General features: G+C 39.5%; 1 protein-coding gene across 1 annotated transcript in view; it reads left to right on the plus strand.

The window, feature by feature from the left end:
• Positions 1-19,500, plus strand: part of AK8 (adenylate kinase 8) — a 72,817-nt gene that overhangs the window by 37,940 nt on the left and 15,377 nt on the right. The window contains exon 11 of the mRNA XM_040605264.1: positions 5,837-5,978. Coding sequence (XP_040461198.1) covers positions 5,837-5,978 — 142 coding nt within the window. The remainder of the gene's footprint in view (positions 1-5,836; positions 5,979-19,500) is intronic.

Consider the following 19,500-nt stretch of genomic DNA (forward strand, 5'->3'; position numbering starts at 1 on the left):
CAGAAAACCTAATTCACCTCGAGCCAAGCTGCAGTCAGTGAGTGAGTGTGGGCAGGGGCCTGGGTACGTGGATCTTGACCTTGGTGCCAGCCCACTGGATCGGCCCGAGACTCACCGATGGCCTCTGCTGTTAGGCAGGTACACACAGGCCACCCAAAACATCACCGGCACTAGTTTTAGGGGAGAAAAGCTTTTTGTGTTCATATGCTGGAATCTGGGCTGGATTTCCATTGCTAAATCTGAAGATGCCAGTAGCAGGTAAAGCAGTGTAAGGGGCTGGCGTCTTATCGAGTCACTAAATGCGAGCAGATTGAGATTCCTCAATCTCTGGCTTGGTAACTGTGGGAGAGCATGATGCTCTCCTTTACCGTGCTTTTCTGAAGGTCTTAATTTATCACGGATCGCTTGATCGATGATTTGGGATCATACCTGCTTTAGAAACATTATTACTTTCTCTTTAATACAGCTCATTCCTATTTTAAATGACTAAAAGCCTCCCCCCAAAAATATTGTAATATACTTGAAGAAACAAAAATATTTGAAGAAAGAAAAAATCTGAAATGTGGAAATGAAATGGTTTATATTGTTTATTTTACCGTATTAAAATCAATATTCCAATCCTCGCGGGAATCCATGCTCAGCAGTGCTGTATATGTCAAATGAGCGAGCGCAGACGGTATTTCTGTGTAAATTTTCCGTTTGATGAAATTACAACGGCAGCCAAGGCCGTGCCGCTGCGGCTGCTTGTGCCGGTGCCTCCGTTGCCGGCTTCCAGCGCCACAAGCCCGGAGATGCTGCCGGTTCGCCGTGGCAGCCCGCCGGTGCCCGTAACGCAGGCGGACGAAGCAGACCCTGTTCCCTTTCCCTGCGTTCCCGAGGCTCCGGCGGTTCCGCGGCTGCCCGCCGGGCGGGTACCGAGCACCGGGTACCGAGCACTGGGTCCCGGGTCCCGGCAGCCGCCGCCCCGCGCTGCCCGCCGCGCCCGCCAGGTGGCGGTAAAGAACAACCAACGGCGGCGGGCGGCGCGGGGGGCACGAGGGCAGGCCCCCGCCGCCGGCACAGCCGCTCCCTCCGCCCCGCTGCCCGGCTCCTCCCGCCTCCCCCGCGCTTGGCTGCTTTTTTTTTTTTTTTTTTTTTATATATCATTCCCACTAAGCACATTGGGCTGTGTGCTGGGAAATGGGAAAGCAGCCCCTTCGCGCGAAGCTGGCAGGATGGGATTAAAACATCGATCGACCTCCGTGGTAACAACAAATTGATACCATCGCCGAGGTCCTGAACGTGGGCAAGAAAATAGAACGCTTCTCCGAAAAAACCAAATAAAATGACCCGTTGTGAATAATCCAGCGTTTATAGAGTGATAAAATAAGTAAATCTCATGCTTTGCCTAAATTTAGGATTGACAGGACAATCCAGGAAAGTAGCCTTTGGCGGTAGCTTTTACTTAGGGCAAGATGTTAACTGTCAAGTACTGGGATCAAGCCTCAGGCATCTGAATTAGCTGTGAAAGTCTTCAGACCTAGCTAAAAAAAAAAATCTCTAAGGAAAGGATAAAGGGTAAATGGACAATATTGTCAAAAGGACCTTAAACTTTTTACAGCACAAAACTGACAATTTTTGTCCACAAAAAATGCGTTTATGCTGCACATAGAATTGAGGTTTTATAGGTTTGAAGAAGTGAGTCAATACCCTTCAAAAGTCTGTTTTAAAGGGAAATACATGGAGGAGGAATCAATTTAAGTCTGATAATTGTATAGCTTGGAGCACTGACAGCATTGAAGCTATTGGAGAACAGTGCCCTGTAATCTCTCAAGTAGTGTTTTTGCCTTTCAGACTGTGCCTTTAATGTTCTGTTACTTTTGCCTTGAGCAGGTGCTATGATTTTGTCAACTGATTGCCTGATCCCCTTTTCTATTAGTCCTGCAGATCTATGGGCTGGGTAAGAGCTAATAGGCCACATTCCTAGGAGTTTCATGAGGAAGTACTTTACATGAGGAGTACCTGATACTTGTGACAACCTTTGAAGCTCTGGGAAGTAAATTTATTTTTTAAATGGTTTGTTGGAAGGTGCTGATTGACAGCCCTCGATATAGAAAATCTCTAGGTGTCCACGCAGTAGTTCCAGCATGAACAGCAGCAATTTAAGCCTCTGTCGCCTGTACTCTGCCTGATCATACCCTTGGATTGATTAGATCACTTCTTAGGTCCACAGCTTCTAATTCAGCTGCATAGTCTAAACCATTAACATGGTCTAGACAGGCTGGGAGATGAAGGAGAGGTGCTGTGTGGTATTGATGTTAGGAAAGAACATATGCATGAATGAATTACATTTCTATATGGAGCTGACTGTGGCCTCATTCTGCCATATATACCATTTCGGAGGTTCACCGTGACCTTGGTCCACAGCTATGTAGGCTGCTCTCAACATGGTATCACTGTAGCTCATCAGTTCCGCAGCATTGCCTCTGATGGATGAATTTTGCTCCTGTACCTTGATTTCTCACCTTAATAGAGATGTGCTTCCACATTACCTAATCTGGATATCTCTTTGTAGCACACTGTAATTTTTACAAGAAACTTATCTGTGGACTTCTCTAATGATAAAGTAAAATCTCTCTAGAGCCTCATTCCTCCAACTTTCAGAGTTGGAAACTTCACACAAGGAATTGATTATTCAAAGCTCTTGTGCTTCATAATCTACTTAAAACACATAGGTAGAGCTTTTCTGATGAGGCAGTCAAGATTTTACTTTGCTATATAGCCCATTGGGTCATGTGCTTAAGGCCAGGATACCTGTGGTGTTACTTACAGACTGTGTGCCCCTCCAGTTACAGGTTATTAATTTGCCTTATGTTCAAGAGACAGTTTCACATGAGTAAAAAGGAATACTATACTGCAGATTTCTACATAACCCACTCTGTACCACAGCAAAATAAGAATAATACTGATTTCTTTCTTCCTTTTTTCTCTTTTTTCTTTTTTTTTTTTCCTCCTCTGGTCTGCAGAAGATGTTTTACAGTTTTAATGCAGCTGTTTTAAGTGTGACTGTTCCTGTTCAAGGGCAGCTGATGTACTTTGTAATGCCATTGAACAGCCAACAAGCTATGTTCCCCTATTGTGTTGAAGTGATAGGTATGTTTGCTAATCAAGAGGAGAGCAGAGCTTGCTGTCTGACTTGTTTATGTTTTATTTCTCACCATCAAGCTTTAGAGGGAGGCACAGAAAATATGTAAGCATCTATATTATTCAGTGATATATATATGTACATGAATGTACAATCTCAAGTGTATTGCTGATATCTTCCAGTCAGTCGTAGCTGAAATTAGCAAGGTGTCAGAGTTACCCCATATCCCCAGTATTACTCAAAAAAACCCCAAGCTGGCATACCATTAGATAAATTGTTAATTAATTGTCACTGCATCGTGTCAGATTTTTTTTTTTGCTTTTGTGATTGCTACAGTTTTATTCAAAAATAGTGACCAAAGTAGAGGATTTCGATAATAAGAATTCACAGAAGGCCTATGGGAAGTGATCAGATCGAGATGCTGTCTGGTTCCTATCACGATTGCTTTTTAATTTTCATGTAGGCTGTAGTGTTTCTCCTTCCCATACGCAGAATGGAAGCAGTTTGGCCCCTGGAACTGGAGAATCTCCTACAATCAGCTGGAAGCTCAACAGCACAGTATACCCGCTTATTTCTCTGTGCCATTCCTGGGGCTTTCAGCCTCTGCGCCGATTCCCTGTTCATCTCGCAGGGATGTCAGCTCTGGCAGGATCCTACTTTAGTGCAGCCTTACTCATGGGTTTGTAGGTTTTATTCCAATCCCTTGCTAAACTGTTTTAAGCATTCTGAAAACATTTTAAAAAAAAAAATCATGTAATTTGGCATCTTTGTAAATCCGTGTTAATGATTGCAGTAGGAATCATGATAAAATAACATGCATCGAGACAGAAAGTTTAGTGCTGCAGCCAGAAATTCAGGACTACAGGAAAATTCCGCTGGTCTTTGTATGGAATATGTTTTGGGGAAAGAGAAGGTGGGATTTAATTTTTTATTTATTTTTATTTTTATTTTTTCCTATTACAGTGTCTTGGGTTTGTATTAGTTCTTGTAACCTGGAGGGTGGGGAGAACTGCCCTGCAAAGAGCACTGAAATTCTCCTGTTATCCTCTCTACACCTGCCTGCAGCGCAGGTCTTAGATAAGTATCATCTGTCTAATAACATTTCTGCCTGCTGCTGCGCTATTGTATTGTTAATTTTATGAATCCTATTTTTAACAGAATGCCTAGTTTTGCATTGTCATTTTGCTCTCTTGTCAAGTGTCTGGTCTTATTCCATTCCTTTTTTCTTTTAGCAGATGGAGAATATTACTCTCCTTAACTTGTGTTTTTATAATGTGGATATTCTCAATTAATACACTAATCTGTTTTCTAATTAATTCCCTGTGGGTTTCCTCCCTTTTTGCTGGTACATTGAATCCTGAGTGCAATTCTGTAAACTCAGTAATTTGATTATTTAAAGGAGAAGTAATGAATTTCATGGTAGAGGTGTAAGTTTTTAGGAAATGTTAAATTTCAGGAAGCAAATGGATTCTATTATTACGGTTTAAAACCTGCTGGTACCCAGGGTATAAATGTGCACTGCTAATAATATACTCTACTAAAATACAGGCGTATTCCTGTCAGCTAGTTCTAAAGCGAATTGCATTGTTAGAAATCTGACACATACGCTCTCCTACAAGTACTTGTTGTATTTTTGTATGCAGATGCGATGGCAGGGTGAGTATCAAAACATCAACATTCCAAGATGTGGATTTATGTAGCATTTTTTATCGCTTGTTTCCAGTAGAGGCAACAGTGTATTAGACATACCGTACAAATAAAGAGAAGGGACTCTCATTGCTGCTTGAAAATTGTTTTGGCTGCTTCTTTGGGAAGTAGCTTGAGGTGATTTTGCTGACCTTTCTTTGGGGTTATTTGACATTGAGCTCAGCACATTGCAAGAGTCCTTGGAAAATTTATAGTCACTCTTGTTGAACATAATCTTTTGAATCTTCTGGGGGAAAAAATATTACAAGATACATAAGTTCAAGTATCTTGATTGAACTATTTTACTTTATGAAGGCTATAGTGAAAAAATGCAGGATACCTTCTTGCCACTGTGTCCCATTAAATAGAATTTTTAAACCTGCATAGTAATTTTAATCCTAGTCAGCATTGTGCTGATGTTTCTCTTGCCCTAAAGAAAAATAATAATAGAGGAAAGAGAACTTTTATTTCTAAAATTAGGGAGTCATCAATGCAGTAATTACAGTAGCTGAAATACATTTTGGAAATTTATTTTCAGTTGTAAAAGCTTCAAGCCTTTGGGCAAATTGGAGAAATATCGCATCTAGCCTGCTGTGGCAGAACCATTATCACCTGCTAAGTTAAATACAGAATGCTACAGAAATTGCTTTCCTGTCTTAGGATTTCTTTTACACAATTCAGGTCATTATTTTTGCATTTTGATAAGATTGTGTCACACACTTCATTGTGACATCAGCCCAGTAAGGCAGAGAGAAAATGTACATAGCAAAATTATGTAGGCATCAGTTTCTGCCAAATACTTTGCTTTAGTCCTACAGTTCCTTGTGAGTTTGGGGGTTCCATGATAGTACAGTAAATATGCAGAAGTCAACAGTAACTCCTTTCTGCAAAATCTATCACTCATAAACAGGAATAATTCTTTGTGGTTTAGTTCCTGTGGCAGTCTAAACAGAAAAAGTACTGTGTATCCTCCTTAATTGCAGACTCAGCATACAAAATAAATGTCATCTTTTTAATCCTTTGCAGTCTCAGACAACCTTGTTATGAAGATCCTGGCAGAACGCCTAAACTCACTAGACTGCATGACCAATGGTTGGGTGCTTTATGGCTTCCCAAGGGACATAGAGCAGGGAGAACAGCTGCAAAAAGCACATATTATTCCAAACAGGTAAGATATAAATTTATCAATCATGACGTTACATATATGAAAAAATTGTTTATGGAACGATACAGATCTTTATTGACATTGCATAGGCTCTTGCATCTTACTTATTTATTGCTTCCTTAGCTAGAAAAGGGGTCTTGCTCCTGGAGAGTAGGAAATAGAGCACTGGCCTTACAAATCCTCCAGATGGCCAAACTGTGGGAGAGAGGTTTGTTTTTCTGGTTATTTGTTTGAGTTGCCTCTAAAGGCAAACCATAAGAAATGGATTAAAGTTTGGATTATATCAGAAGGTGCATTTTATTTGCAGCAGGAGGGGGATCTACATCATCTTTCTTTAGCATTGGCATAATATCATGGAAATATATTAGTATTGTGAGGAGCTCATTATGAGACTTGTGGGTTTTGTGAAATAATTAAAAACAACATGAGAATTATATTTTATTTGAGCGATAATGAAGTGTTCAGAAATGTAATATAAGAGAAATGAGCATCAAAAGAGAACTGTTATGACTGCCAGGCAAATAAAATAGGGTTACTCTTTACAGTTCGTCCAAAGGTGGTGAGGATTTGAAATGCTGGTGTACTGATCAAAGCCAAGAGGCTTTTCCATTCCTCTCCTAGGGGTTCCTGGCTCTGTCCGTACCACTGGCTGACACAGTGGATGTTCCGAAGGCATACATTGGAAATTTGTAGTCTTCGTGCTTCCAGGAAGCTTATTCTTATTTAAAAACTAGTAGTGGAAAAGGTACATTACCCAGTAAGTGTTTAAGTTGGCAAAGTCACTCTTCCTATGTCTTCCGTGTGGCTGCCCTCAGTCCCCTCCCCACTCCCCGTACAGGGTATAGTGGAAAAATGTAAAAGGGTAAGATTGAGTTGGAGTGAGAGAAGGGAGGCATCTAGCTGTCATGCCATCAAGGTTTAAAAATTAAAGTATGTGAAAACAGCAGTAGCTTTCTTTATTAAAAGTAAGACAATATACATCTTAAACAGGAATCCATTTCGTGAGAAAAGAGAGAAAGAATCTTGAAACTTATGCTAGATTCAGTTAAATAACACTTCCCATGGATTATTAGTCATGTGCGTTTAGAAAGTAGATCCTGAGTCCCTCAACATGTACCTGAGTACCTGAGATCAGTGTGAATACTCAAGCGTGTGCCCTGTGCTCCTTTACAGGATTGAGACCTCATCAAGTAAGGAAGAACAACTCATTATAAAATTGTCTGTGTAGAAATTTGGCGCTGATCCATTTGCTTAGCTTCCATTTTCTTTAAAGAGCTCTGCACATTCATATCTGAGTTAAGAATTTGGCCCCTACTATTTTATACAGGGGTTGAAGTAAGGGACAAAAATAGACATCTTGCTACCTGATTGATTTCGGAGCTGATATTTTCCATGAAACTGAAGTAGTAGGTATATAAGGGAGAGAGGGTGATTATAAACAAAAGGACATATTGCAGCATAGGATAGCAGGGCAGTAATTCAGTTTCAGTTGTGATGCTAGTTATAAAACACTATCTGCAGAGGTGGTGTTTCTGACATCAGGAGAAAAACCTGATAGAATTATAGCCTTGAAATCAATCTGGGAATAGGATGCGGAAATCTATAAATCAGACACAGAATAATCTACAAAGTCTCATTTTTAGGAGGGCTCTGTTGATGAAATTAGATTAAAATAAATTTACATATATATCAAGTTTATTATTAAAATCTAGTCACATCAGTAAACAAAATTATTTGTGAAAGGGTATGTTACTCTGTGTTTTGAACTCAAAGTAGACCTCTTTGGCTGATCAGAACACAGAGTTATTGTCTGCTTGTCAAGTCACAAATCTATTCCTTAGAGCTAATAAATGGTTAGTGTTCAAATACTATGTTTTATCTGACTCCCACCTCATAAAGCTAGTACACATAATACTAAATTATACAGCATTGAGCAGGATCAGTCTCCTGACTCCTCCATCTTATGGAAAGAAAAACAAAGCTAGTAATTGATGGTAGAAAAGAAGGAAAATAAAGTTATTTGAAAACAAACAAAATGGGCTATAAAGTTTGTTAAAATGTAATAATAAAAAAAACTCATACAGCATCAGCCACTGCATCCGAAGAACTGCCCTGGAACAAAAAGGAAAATAATTCATTTTCCGCTGAAAAAGTGAGGTGCAGGGTTTTCTTTAAATTAGACTTTGCAGTAGGACGAAGGCTTGCTTACAAGAGTGGTACAGGAAAACCTGCCTGTATCAGACAAAACCTGTCTACTAAAGAACTGCTCTTTCTGTACTGGAAGAAGACATGTATTGCTTTCTATGTTCCTCCCTGTGAAGCAGTTACTGCTTAAGTGGACAGGATCCTAATCGTATTGAACTGTGGCAGCCTTTAGGGCAAATAAGAAGCTGAATCTATTAGTGGCCTCTCAGCTATCTAGTAAAAGAACACCATTAACCACTTAATGCCTACGGTAAGCGGGAATCCAAATACAATTACAGGTTGGCATCTGAAGCTCACAACTACTAACGCAAAGAACTGAATTCAGTTCTTTGTCCAAATGACTGTAAATAGTTATTTTAGCTTTTTTTATTGTTAATGCTTGAGCAACAGTAAGAAATACATAGTATAGCCAAGGAAAATTCTAATATATGGAAAACACTATTTAATATCTACCAAAATATTTCTTACCCCTTCTGTTCTCTCCCAAACTTACAATTAAAATAAGGTTCAGCAGCAACAGTGTCATCTGTTATATATCTCTTGTCATTAGCTTCAGCTGGTTCATGACCAGCTGTCTGCTGGTTCCAGGCCAGCTTAAGGCAATCAGCAGTTTAAAGATTCCCTGAGCCAGAGGGTCATCTGGACAACTGTCTAATAGCCCATTTTCCTTGACTTTATAGTCTCTTTTTCAAAACTGTAGTTTCGGCCTCCACCAAATCACATGGAAGGGAGTTTCTCTTTCTCACTGGGTGTCACATGAAAATACTTCACAGTGTTTTTTCCAAGTTCCTTTCCTCTACTGAGAAACAGTTGTAAGCGTTCCCTGTTCGTGTGTCCTAACATTCCTGATTTTATAAGCCTCTTGTATATGCCTGTTCAGTCACCTCTTTCCCAGGCAAAGAACCTTGGTCTGTCTATCCTTTTTCCTTTCCTAGAAGTCGTTTCACTCTTCTGACCAGCCTGTCTCCCTCTTCTCTAACTTCTGTAGTTATTCTAGCTGTTTCTGTGCTGAGATGGGACAACCAGAACTGCATTCAGTTTTGAGAGTAGCACTGTGTACTGGATGTATATATATTGGCATAAACATTTTTTAGTTTGATCCTAACTCCATTATTCATGATTGCTGATACTCTGTTAGGCGTTATCGTGATAGGTTTTGGAAGAATGTCTTGTGTGTGTAGACTATAAGTAACTACATAGTGTCTTTTTCTCTGAAAAAATACTGAAAAATCACAGTGTGTCACAAATCTCAATTGAGTGTATGCAAGCTCAGCAGGAAGCCTAAAGACCCTTTAACTCAAGATCTCTGTAGTTAAAATTGTAGCCAGGTTGGTGTTAGAGTTCTCAAGCTGATAAAATGAGCCCTTCCATCCATGCCAAGGGGCTCTGCTGCTAAGTGTGTCCTGGGATTCCTCATTCCTCTGTTCCATCAATTCCTTTGTTTTTTTCCATCTGATCTGAATCCAGGGTCGATTGTTTTACATTTCAGTATTGATTAGTTATATTACAGTAGTATTGACAAACAATACAAGTGGACAGACAAATCTGGACAGGGGAAGTATGAACTTGAGGATTGACTTAATAATATATACGTAATATATTTCAAATACCCATTTTTCAAATAGTAAAGTTTTTTTCTTTCCCACTAGAGAAAATAAAAAGCAATAGCTTCTGCAGTGCAAGTTTTCCAGCAATGTTCTATTTGGTCTTCAAAACGATGTGGCTGTATCCCCAATTATGTCATCTTTTTACATAATATGTTTAAAGCTTCTTTTTCATCACACTACTAAGAACCCATATTCAAACAATTTAGGATAATGAAGTTCCTAATTTCTAAGGCAGCATCTGTGAATATGTTGAAAAGGGAAAAATCAGAATGGAAAAAAAAGATCTTTCTTTTTTTAACTATTTGGTCTTTACATGGGGCTTTCATATTTCTGCAGCTGATCCCAATGTGGATTAGGGATAATAAACAGCCTATTAATGGAGGTCTGAACTAGGAAATGGAGTTTGAATCAGCAGCAAAATTCAATGGCTGGTGAAGGTTAATAACTCCATTACTATCAGCTCTATTTTTTAGCCGTTTGAAGAGCTAGGTGTTAGCCTTATCTTACTCCTCATTAATTGAGCTAATAGAACCCCAGTGACCCTACCATGCTGCCATTATCTGAGAGTTTACCAGACATGGACTGGAATACTTATCACTGAATATGTATTCCTCAGATTCATTTTTATATCAGAAATATTTTTCTTAAAGATTGGCTGTCTTCAGGTTTCTTTTTGTCTTTTTGTTTCCTTGCTGCTTTCTGTAACAGCTACATTTTTGGAAATTAAATGTAAATGACTTAATTAAAATCCTATCAAGGAACAAGCTAAGTCCCAAAATAGTTGCATCAAGGAAACATAATAGTGATTGAATTATTCCGACATGGAAAAATCTTACAGGGCATTTTTAAAACTTTGGCCTAATTTAACTGATGGATATTGTGTATTTATAATAGATGTGTTTTTAATTGATGGCATACAAAAATATGATGAGAAACAAAGAAGAAATGTTATAATGATATCTCCTTATTTTCTTCTAATTTTCAGGGGGAAAAAAAGAAAACAAAAATCAGAGAAATGATGTGGTAATCAAAGTACTAAATCAGTACAGTAAAATCTGCCAGCACCAGGGAGAGAGAAAGAGTAGGAAAAGTCCAAGTGACCTAGGCAGGATTTGGGTTAGTTTATAAAGAAAGTAGTAAAAATAATAGGCAGACCAATTTTCTGTTTCAGTCATTCTCATTTTTTGTCTCTTCTGATTAGAAAGCAGCTGGCTCTTACCAGAGCCATTATATTGCTGGTTTACTGACTTCTTGTCTTCACTAATACTAATTGGTTTCCTTTTTATTATCCCTTTGCTTATCATTGCTCCCACCTCAGCTAGGCTCTTCCTGCTCCATCACATGTTCAACGTAAAAGAGACTGACTGGTCTGGTAAAAACTAAGGGGCAAGACAGAAGGAACTAAAGGGCAGGATCTTCTTGAGGTCAATGGTATGCTTATGAAATAGAAACATAATTTAGAAAGTTTGGTTTAGGTTATGAATTCTTATTTGCCTTCCCCACTCCAGTGGAAGTACTCATCCGCTTAGCTATGCTGGCTATACACATACAGCCATGCTCTGAGGGAGCAGAACACCCTGGCCAAGTGGTAAAAATTACAAGGTTTTTTCCCAACCAAAATCCAATACAGATTGTGCTTACTGGGCAAAATTAACAAACGTCCTCTCACTTGGACTGGTGAATGACTCATCTGCTTCCCTCAGTGAGTGGGATCAGTTTAATGCATGGTTGCTACCCCGTAGCCTTTTCCAAGCTACAATAATTCAGTCACTGTCTTACCTCTTGATTCAAGTGTTTTGAGACTTACCCTGCTCATCGACAAGATTTTAATTAAGTCTTTTACCTTTGTTTCCTGATCTGCCTCTATTGCAAGAGACATTGCTGAGCATTCCGTAATGGGAAAAAATACATCAGGGAAGCTCCTATTACTTTATGTGTAACAGCTGTGCATGAAAAGGTATACATTGCTCTGGCATGAAGGCTCTGTTAAGCAGTCACGTCCATGGGCTACTTAATAGTGACAACTAATTCTCCACGTGTAGTGCAAAAAGCTGTACACACACAGTCTTTTACCCTACACAAAACTGATGGAAGCAGCTCCTTACGCAGATTTCTGAGGTTTGGCCTTCGGTGAGGAATCCTTATACTCTACTCTCCATCTCTTCCTTTGTAGACTGTGCTCTGTCTTCCCTAATGACATAACACTAATCTGAATAGAAGCTACTGCTGTTAAATAATCCAATAGATAGAAAGTCAGATGATTACAATAAAAAGAATATGCACTTCTGCTGCCCATTCTGCCAGACCTATAGTGGTACCATAAGAGCCTTCCTATCCCGGGGAAAGGTGCTAATACACATCTTCAGCCAACAACAGCAAGTGCAGTTTTCAAACCCTTCTATGGGCTTTTTGTAGGATGCTGCATTTGCTCTCACAAGCTTATTCTGCTCCAGCAAGAATAGCAGGTATATTTGGCTTCAGTTGTGGGAGGCGGGTATTATTTTTAGAAGTTACCTCATATAAGCTCCTTTTGATGGCTGGAGATTGTTTGGTGAAATCCTGGGTATGGCAATTAAGGAGATCTCTGATCTCAGCAAGCTTCCTAAGTCTCCAGGAAGAGAAGGAAGAAAAGTTTCTACTTCTAAGTCAGTATTTTTGTTTGGGTTTTTTTTTCAAGGACTCAAACCCACATGCACAGTCCTTTCATTCTTTTTGCTGCTGAAAGGAGGGATATTTTTCTGCAGTAACTGTCTCACAAATGAGGAGACATTAGGAAACCTGAAGACTTTCAGGTTTGAAATGAAGACCTCATTGCCTTATGCTGAAACCATTTTTCTCAGAAAATCCCACTGGAATCAAGGCTGCCTTTCTGAACTCAATACCTAACTGGAGAGAGAAAATTCTGTAAAGCAGTAGAGCCCAAGCTACTTTTCATGTCTCTGGCAATGGCAGCAAGTTTTAGAAAAGGCAAGCCAAACCAGCAGTGTCCCTGCTTTCTCCGCATGGGAACAGATACAGTCAAACTGTGAAAGCGCTGGGCTTAACGTTAATGCTTTCAGTGCTGTGAAGTATCCATGCTTTCAAGGCAGAGCTCCTAGCTCCTCCTTTGGCTGCCAAAATGAGATGCCTGTGTAGCAGCAGCAATTTGAACAAGGTGACTTTGATGAGGTGACATTGGGTTGTATTTGAATCTTGAAGAGTCAAAGAACTTTGAATAATGTCAAATTCAACCTTACAGGAAGCTTTCTGTTTGAGTACTCGACTCTGCAGTTTGGAAGGAGCTAGCTAAATCACACAACATTTCAGGAAGAGTCAAGATCCAAGAAGGCCTGATTTGGTCAGCTACTCAAGAGTCCTGTGCCCTTACATGCTCTCAGTCACTTCAGGACAAAGGACTGGCTTTCCTCCCTACAGATAAAACCTATTTATTATAGGGTATTGTCTTTAGTTCCTGGAAAAAACTGAAGATTTTTACTGAACCTAGTAGCCAAGTTCTCACATGTTTGTATTTAAACCTTTCCCGTATTACTCAGGAAGCTGAGATGAGGGGTGTCCTGTTGTCAGCATTGGCAACTTGCACATTTCTATCCTGTCAGGGGAAAATAAGTTGTTTTGAGAGGAGAACTGAGAGGGCCTGAAAGAAGAACCGGGCTTTTAAAATCCTAATTCACAATGATAACTTCATGGTACTAATCTCTTCAAATCAACAAAGGTTGTTCAGGGCATTTACCTAAGACACAACTTTTGTTTAAGGAATGAAACGAAACAGTCATGGAAATCAAAGCTTTATCATTTAAATAGTAGTCAAGTAGTCTAACCTGTGCTTTTTCCCCTCTGCACTCTCTTTGCTCAGGTTTTTATTCAGGCATTTTTGTCGCCAAAGAGTATACCTGAGAGTTCACAGACCTGGGTTCCCTCGGGCCTCCCAGTTTGCTCTCTGTTCATCTTGCTCTCTGTGACTGACTCTGGGTTGGATCCAGCTGGATTCAAGATGTTGAGTGCTGTAGCTCCTTCTGTGAGGCTGCTTGGTACAGAGTCATGTTTAACTAACAGTTTTGCTAAGACAGGTATGTAGGAAAGGTGTAGCTGCAGTCATGCACCATTAGTGCGCTTCGAGGCACCTAACACTGATTGATCTCAGCAGGGTAAAATATGATGTGCTTTGTCAATTCTGAATATTTATTCGTGGACTAAAGCAGTCATTTTCAAGATTTTTCCTTAATTTCCTCAGTAGTTCACATACAAATAAGAACCATGTACATGCAAGTCTGATTTTGTAGGATTTAGGAGCTTTTGTAAGGAAGATACTGGTTTCAAGATGTGACTAGAACCAGAAAAACTTTTGAAAAACAAACAAGGAAGGAAAACTTTAAATATAATGGTGTAGCAGTGTTTTAATTTGTATTGGATAAGAGAACATATATAGATAAAACTAACGAGAGTTTTACATGTGTGACAAGTATAGATGAAGACATTTAGTGTCTGAGACAGCACAATTAGAAAGGGAGGGCTGTCGGGTGTTGTCAAGCATCTCACATTGTGTTGATCCTCTACAATTTACTTCAGCAATGTGGTAGCAAAAGTTGGCTGATTATTGTTCTGAGTAAATGTAGAAAGGTCACCCTTACATCTGTGCAGGTTAAAACTGAGTTTATGAAAGCCTGTAACTGCATTTGCTGTCTGATACTGAGAGCGCAGGGGCAGTACTTTTAGAGGAACCACATTACAAATGGACATTACCTTTAAACTCCATGATTACAGAATTCAGGAATTCTGGAGTAAAAACTTAGGGAAGATTGTGCCAGCTATGCTCCGATTTAGTAGTCTCCTTGGATCAGAGACTAATCCCCAAGTAAACCATTACTCAGAGCTAGTGTGGCTAGCAAAATTGGCCCACACTGAAAACCAGAGTCAGAACAGGCATGACGCTTCTTTTGCTTAGATTCTCCAAGCTGAAGATCTGGGAAGACAAGTGCATCAGTCTGTAGCAAATATAATATGGCTTGGGTGATTAAAACTGTCAAGTAATACTGCATATTGAATGGAGACTAGTTTGTCATTACCATGAGGATTAGAAAGTGTAATCTTCATTAAAACATCAGTGGATTTACTGCTGTTTGTCTTGGAACAAGATATTTGCTCAGAATTTTCTAGTAAGTAAATTTAACAAGTGCAGGGCAATTTAAGAGAGCGAATCTGAATACTGTCATAGCTTATTCTGCAGGAAGGATGTAGGAATGGTCCCTTATGTCTGACAAATGCACTGGATATAATTCTGTTGGCCTGGATCACCTGCAGTCACAGGAATGTATTAATCACCATCACTTAAATTGTCTTCCTTTGGCTCAGGTGTAAGTGGTGACTCAGTGCTTTTGTGCTGTATAAGGTTCATATTTTCTGTCCTTAAATACATTATGTTTTCAAAATTCTGTATTGCAGAACTCTGTAAGGCTTGAAATACATTTTGAGTAAGGCTTTCATCCGTCCCGCAGAGGCTTTTAAACGTTATCCTTTTCTAACATGTGCTGTATTTCTGAGCTCAGTAAGACCACTTTCATGCTTTGCGCATGATAAAAATTATTTTTTTAAAAATTGTAGTCTAATATTGTTCTGATACGAATGCTGGTTAATATCCCACTGATACGCATTGAGAGAACGATCCAGAGGGCAGTCTGTTTGTTTGATGTAATGGACCAAAGATCAAGGTACAGCAGGTTAAAAAAGAATTGTTTAATTTAACCTTCTAATAAATGCTGCTACTGATACAAAGATCAGCAGCATCCAAACCCCCTTGCTTTCTAACCTCGCCAAAATGGGAGGCTAGGTGCAGCTGGGTAAGGAGTCCAGTACAATAAAACTCAATAACAGCACTGTTACTAAGTAAGGCATTCTTTATTGCAGCACTGGGGTAGCACTGGGGATAGCTCCACTGTAAGTGCTTCCCCCAGTCTGGCAAATTTTTAGAGATTATATATCGTGGTGAAGTTATACATATTCATAAGGTTTCCAAGAACTCATTCACATATATATGAGATTTCCCGGAACTCATGAACATATGCAAATCGCTGGTCCAAATGCACAGTCATCTTCCCTGGTGGTCTTTGGGTAGCCGTAGAGGTCTTCAGATGACAGCTTGTAGTCTTCTTCACTGTGCCTGCTGATGGAACTCCACTCTGTGCAAACTCAGTTCTGGGACCAGTAGACCATATCCTGCAAGGCCGTTCTCTTCTCGTGTAACTTCCTTATCTCTGTGGTCCTGTGTATCCCTTCTCAGGACTGAGCTGTCTACCTTGAGATTATCCAGGTGTCCCCTTATCTCACTCCCACTACTTACCTTACAACTATCAGAGCCTCTTTTGTTCAACTAAGTATCTAAGGTATTTACAACACCTTCCTTAACCCTTTCACTACTTTTATGAACGTAAACTAAGCTGATTAGCAGGCCAAGTGTATAGGAGGAGTTCCTCCTCACATACTTGCAGTGAAATCAAAGGATTGGTATTGGCCATGATTGTGCCCCAAAGTTAAAGAAAACAGAAACAAAATAAAGCAATCACATGGTTTCTCAACCTCTTGAGTCCTGCGGGCTCTTCAGATTGACATATGTTTTTCTAAGTGGTTTTTGAAGTAAAACACTGAACAGTCAGAGCTAAGAGGTGTGTATGGTGAACTTGCCATATTTTTGGAAAGTTTACTTTCTCCTTTTAAAAGTATGGTTTTCTCACAGAATTCTGTCTCCAGCTGTACATTTCTAACCTCTGTGGATGAGACTGCATAGAGTTAACGGGTATAGGAGCAAGCCCTTAGCTTTATTTCCACCAAAATATAATCTCAGCCTGAAAACTTGATACCTTTTCTTTTTTTTTAATGTTACTGCCAGTCCATAATACTGAATCCAGGGTTTTATTAAGTTTCCGTGAATAGATTGCTGAAATTCATTTTGCTTTGCGATTATTAAAGAATTCCTTGTATTCCAGTTCTGTAATTCTTACTCACAGCAAGTAGCTGTTACTCAGAAAAATCATCCAATAAAACACAGCAAACCCCTATGATGGCAGGAGAGAAGCTTGGACATAATGACAAGGGAGATCTAGGACCAGATTCAGTTATTAAGGTCTCTTCTATGGCTGTATGTTTGCATTTCAAACCTAGGGATTTTGATCAGGACAGCTTCCAAATTGTCCTGTCTGCAAAAACTTGAGAGTAGCTTCCTCTGATTTATCAAGCGTCATGTTGTTATACTGATAAGTGTAGGAGAGCTCCATATTCAGGCTGGATATTTGGTTTTAGTTCCCGCCTTGTACAGAATTTCCCCAGTGGTTCCTAAGCTTCCCATCATGTGGTTTTCCTTCCTCCCACCCCTACCTGACCCTGCTATAGATCTCAACTGTTGTTTTACCTTGTTGATGTTTTGTCTATATTTGCTTTAACCAGATGCCCCTCTTTGCATGCAGCACTGGGACTCATCCCCTCTCTCCTATCAACAATAATTAGCCTTGTAAGACTAATGGAAGAAATCGTGTCTAATTACCCTGTTGAAGGCCCAATTATGTTATTAACATTTGTGGGCTATAAGCTAATGATGAGGAGAGCCTCTCATTTGCATAGCATTAAGTTAATTGAGCTGGAAGCTATGGGGTGGATAGCAGTGATGATAGCAGGATTCTGTTACAGAATGGATAATGATGACCAGAGCAGGACAATTCACCTGACAGGTTTATTAATTAACGGCTATCTGATTACCTAAAAGAAATGGCAAGTGGCAGTCCTTCTGAAAGAAGCTGCGGTATTTTTTTAATGAAAGACGCTATATCGCTGCTGATATTCTGGGGTGATTGATGGTAATGGCAGTGTAAGCTTCCATTTACTGGAAGCCTACACAAAAACCTGTTCGGAGTTCCTCCCTGCCCTTGCAAAAATGTGCTGCGAAGGTCTGATATTTCTGAAAATGCCAAAGTCTTAACATGGTGCATGAAGTGGGTCTGTGCCAGTGGATTTGTGTGGTTGTATGAACAGTATATTTTGAAAATCCTTAATTGTTGCATAACCTAGAAGCTTTGCCCTTGGAAAAACCAGAGGACTGGATTTTGTAAAAGGATTTTTTCGTTATGGTGTTAGGCAGGATTCTATGTCGTATTAGGGAGAAAATAACTATAAACATTCAGCCTTTTACATTTTCCTGGTATGTACAAACTGCAAGTGAAGGTGAGTGCCCTTACCTTCAATTTATTTCTAGGTACAAACAGTTATGCAAAGTTGATAGGCCTTTTAAGGAACAGGAATCTTTTTTATTTACAACAGTTCTAAGAACAAAAATCCATCTTTTTCATTTTCATTAGATGTCAGGTTCTGTCTGGTTAATTCCAAACACATTGTAATTCACCACAGATTCGATTCAGACAGAGTCTTGTTTGAACTGTAGTATCTTTTAGATGAAAAAAAATCACTCTGTTTAAAAGTTGCCTGTGAAATCAATCCAAGACTGAATAACTTGCTATGCAATTACTCATCGTTAGAAGCCCACACCTCAGGTTGTGAGTGTCAAATATAGCTTCCAATCAGCAGATCCTTTTAGATTTTTTTCAGCTACATCGAAGAGCTTATTATTAAATCATGTGAACGCTGGACTATACCTAGTGACTAAGATCCCCAGTTCATCCTGGAACAACCTTTGACCAGACTTGTCCCAGGAAAAAAAAGAATACTACAAATTTTAACCTTTAACTTTTCGTCCATTCGAGTGGCCTGATGATTAGTGTTTCAATAGTAACAGTTTTGTGAAGAGTTGATACCTATAGATAAAATGCAGTCACCATTATCTCGCTGTTGAAGAACTTAACATGCACAAAGTCTCCCTGCATTCTGCAACTGGCATTTGTTAGGTACGAAGGAGCAGGGAACATTGCCTTGATCTGATGTGGTAAAGAGGGCAAAATTTCAGTTGACTAGATATATACAGATACTCACAAATCACCACAGGCACTTTTGGTCAAAAGGAGAAGGGAAGAAAAATGAAAAATCAAAGATGATGGAAGTAATCTGGGAGAATAGCTCCTGGAGCCAGCCAACAGACTGATCTGTTAACTGGTTATAACTCACAGCTGCCAGCAAGAATAGAGTCCAATCAGTTATCACCAATTGAGGGCAAATCACCTGTGTAGCTGTGGACACCTGTGTGACGTGGAGCAAGTGAGGGAGAAGTGTTTGTGTAACATTTCCAAGGAGCATCCTCCATCTCCTTCCAGCATGTGATGCTACAGAGCCTAAAGTTCATAGCTGCATAGAAATTACCGGAAAAGGTTGTTCAGAAAACTAGCACAATGAATAAATGCCTTTCCTGGAATTTAAATTCTACATCCTCCTGGTCCTCATTAGCTTTCTGTAATCACTAACCCACACAGTCAGTGTTGGATAGAAATACCTTTACTGTATAAATTAGTTTTTCTGTAAGGTGTTCTGTAGTTCACTACAGTGCCTTGCTGTATAAAATAGACAAACACAGCATCAAGCCAAGATCTGATAGATCAGGAATTATGTATTTAATTCAGTTCTGTATAGAGTGCTCATAAAAGCTTGATCATGATAGAGGGGCCAATAAACATTTGGGAACATAAATATTTCTGTAGGAAATGGCTTTGTGAAACATTTAGTTGTTGAGCAATAAGAAGAACAGAGAAAATCAGAAGAGTAGAAATCTCTAGGTACTAATCTGA

Source organism: Falco naumanni, chromosome 9, assembly GCF_017639655.2.
Source record: "Falco naumanni isolate bFalNau1 chromosome 9, bFalNau1.pat, whole genome shotgun sequence".
Classification (NCBI taxonomy): Eukaryota; Metazoa; Chordata; class Aves; order Falconiformes; family Falconidae; genus Falco; species Falco naumanni.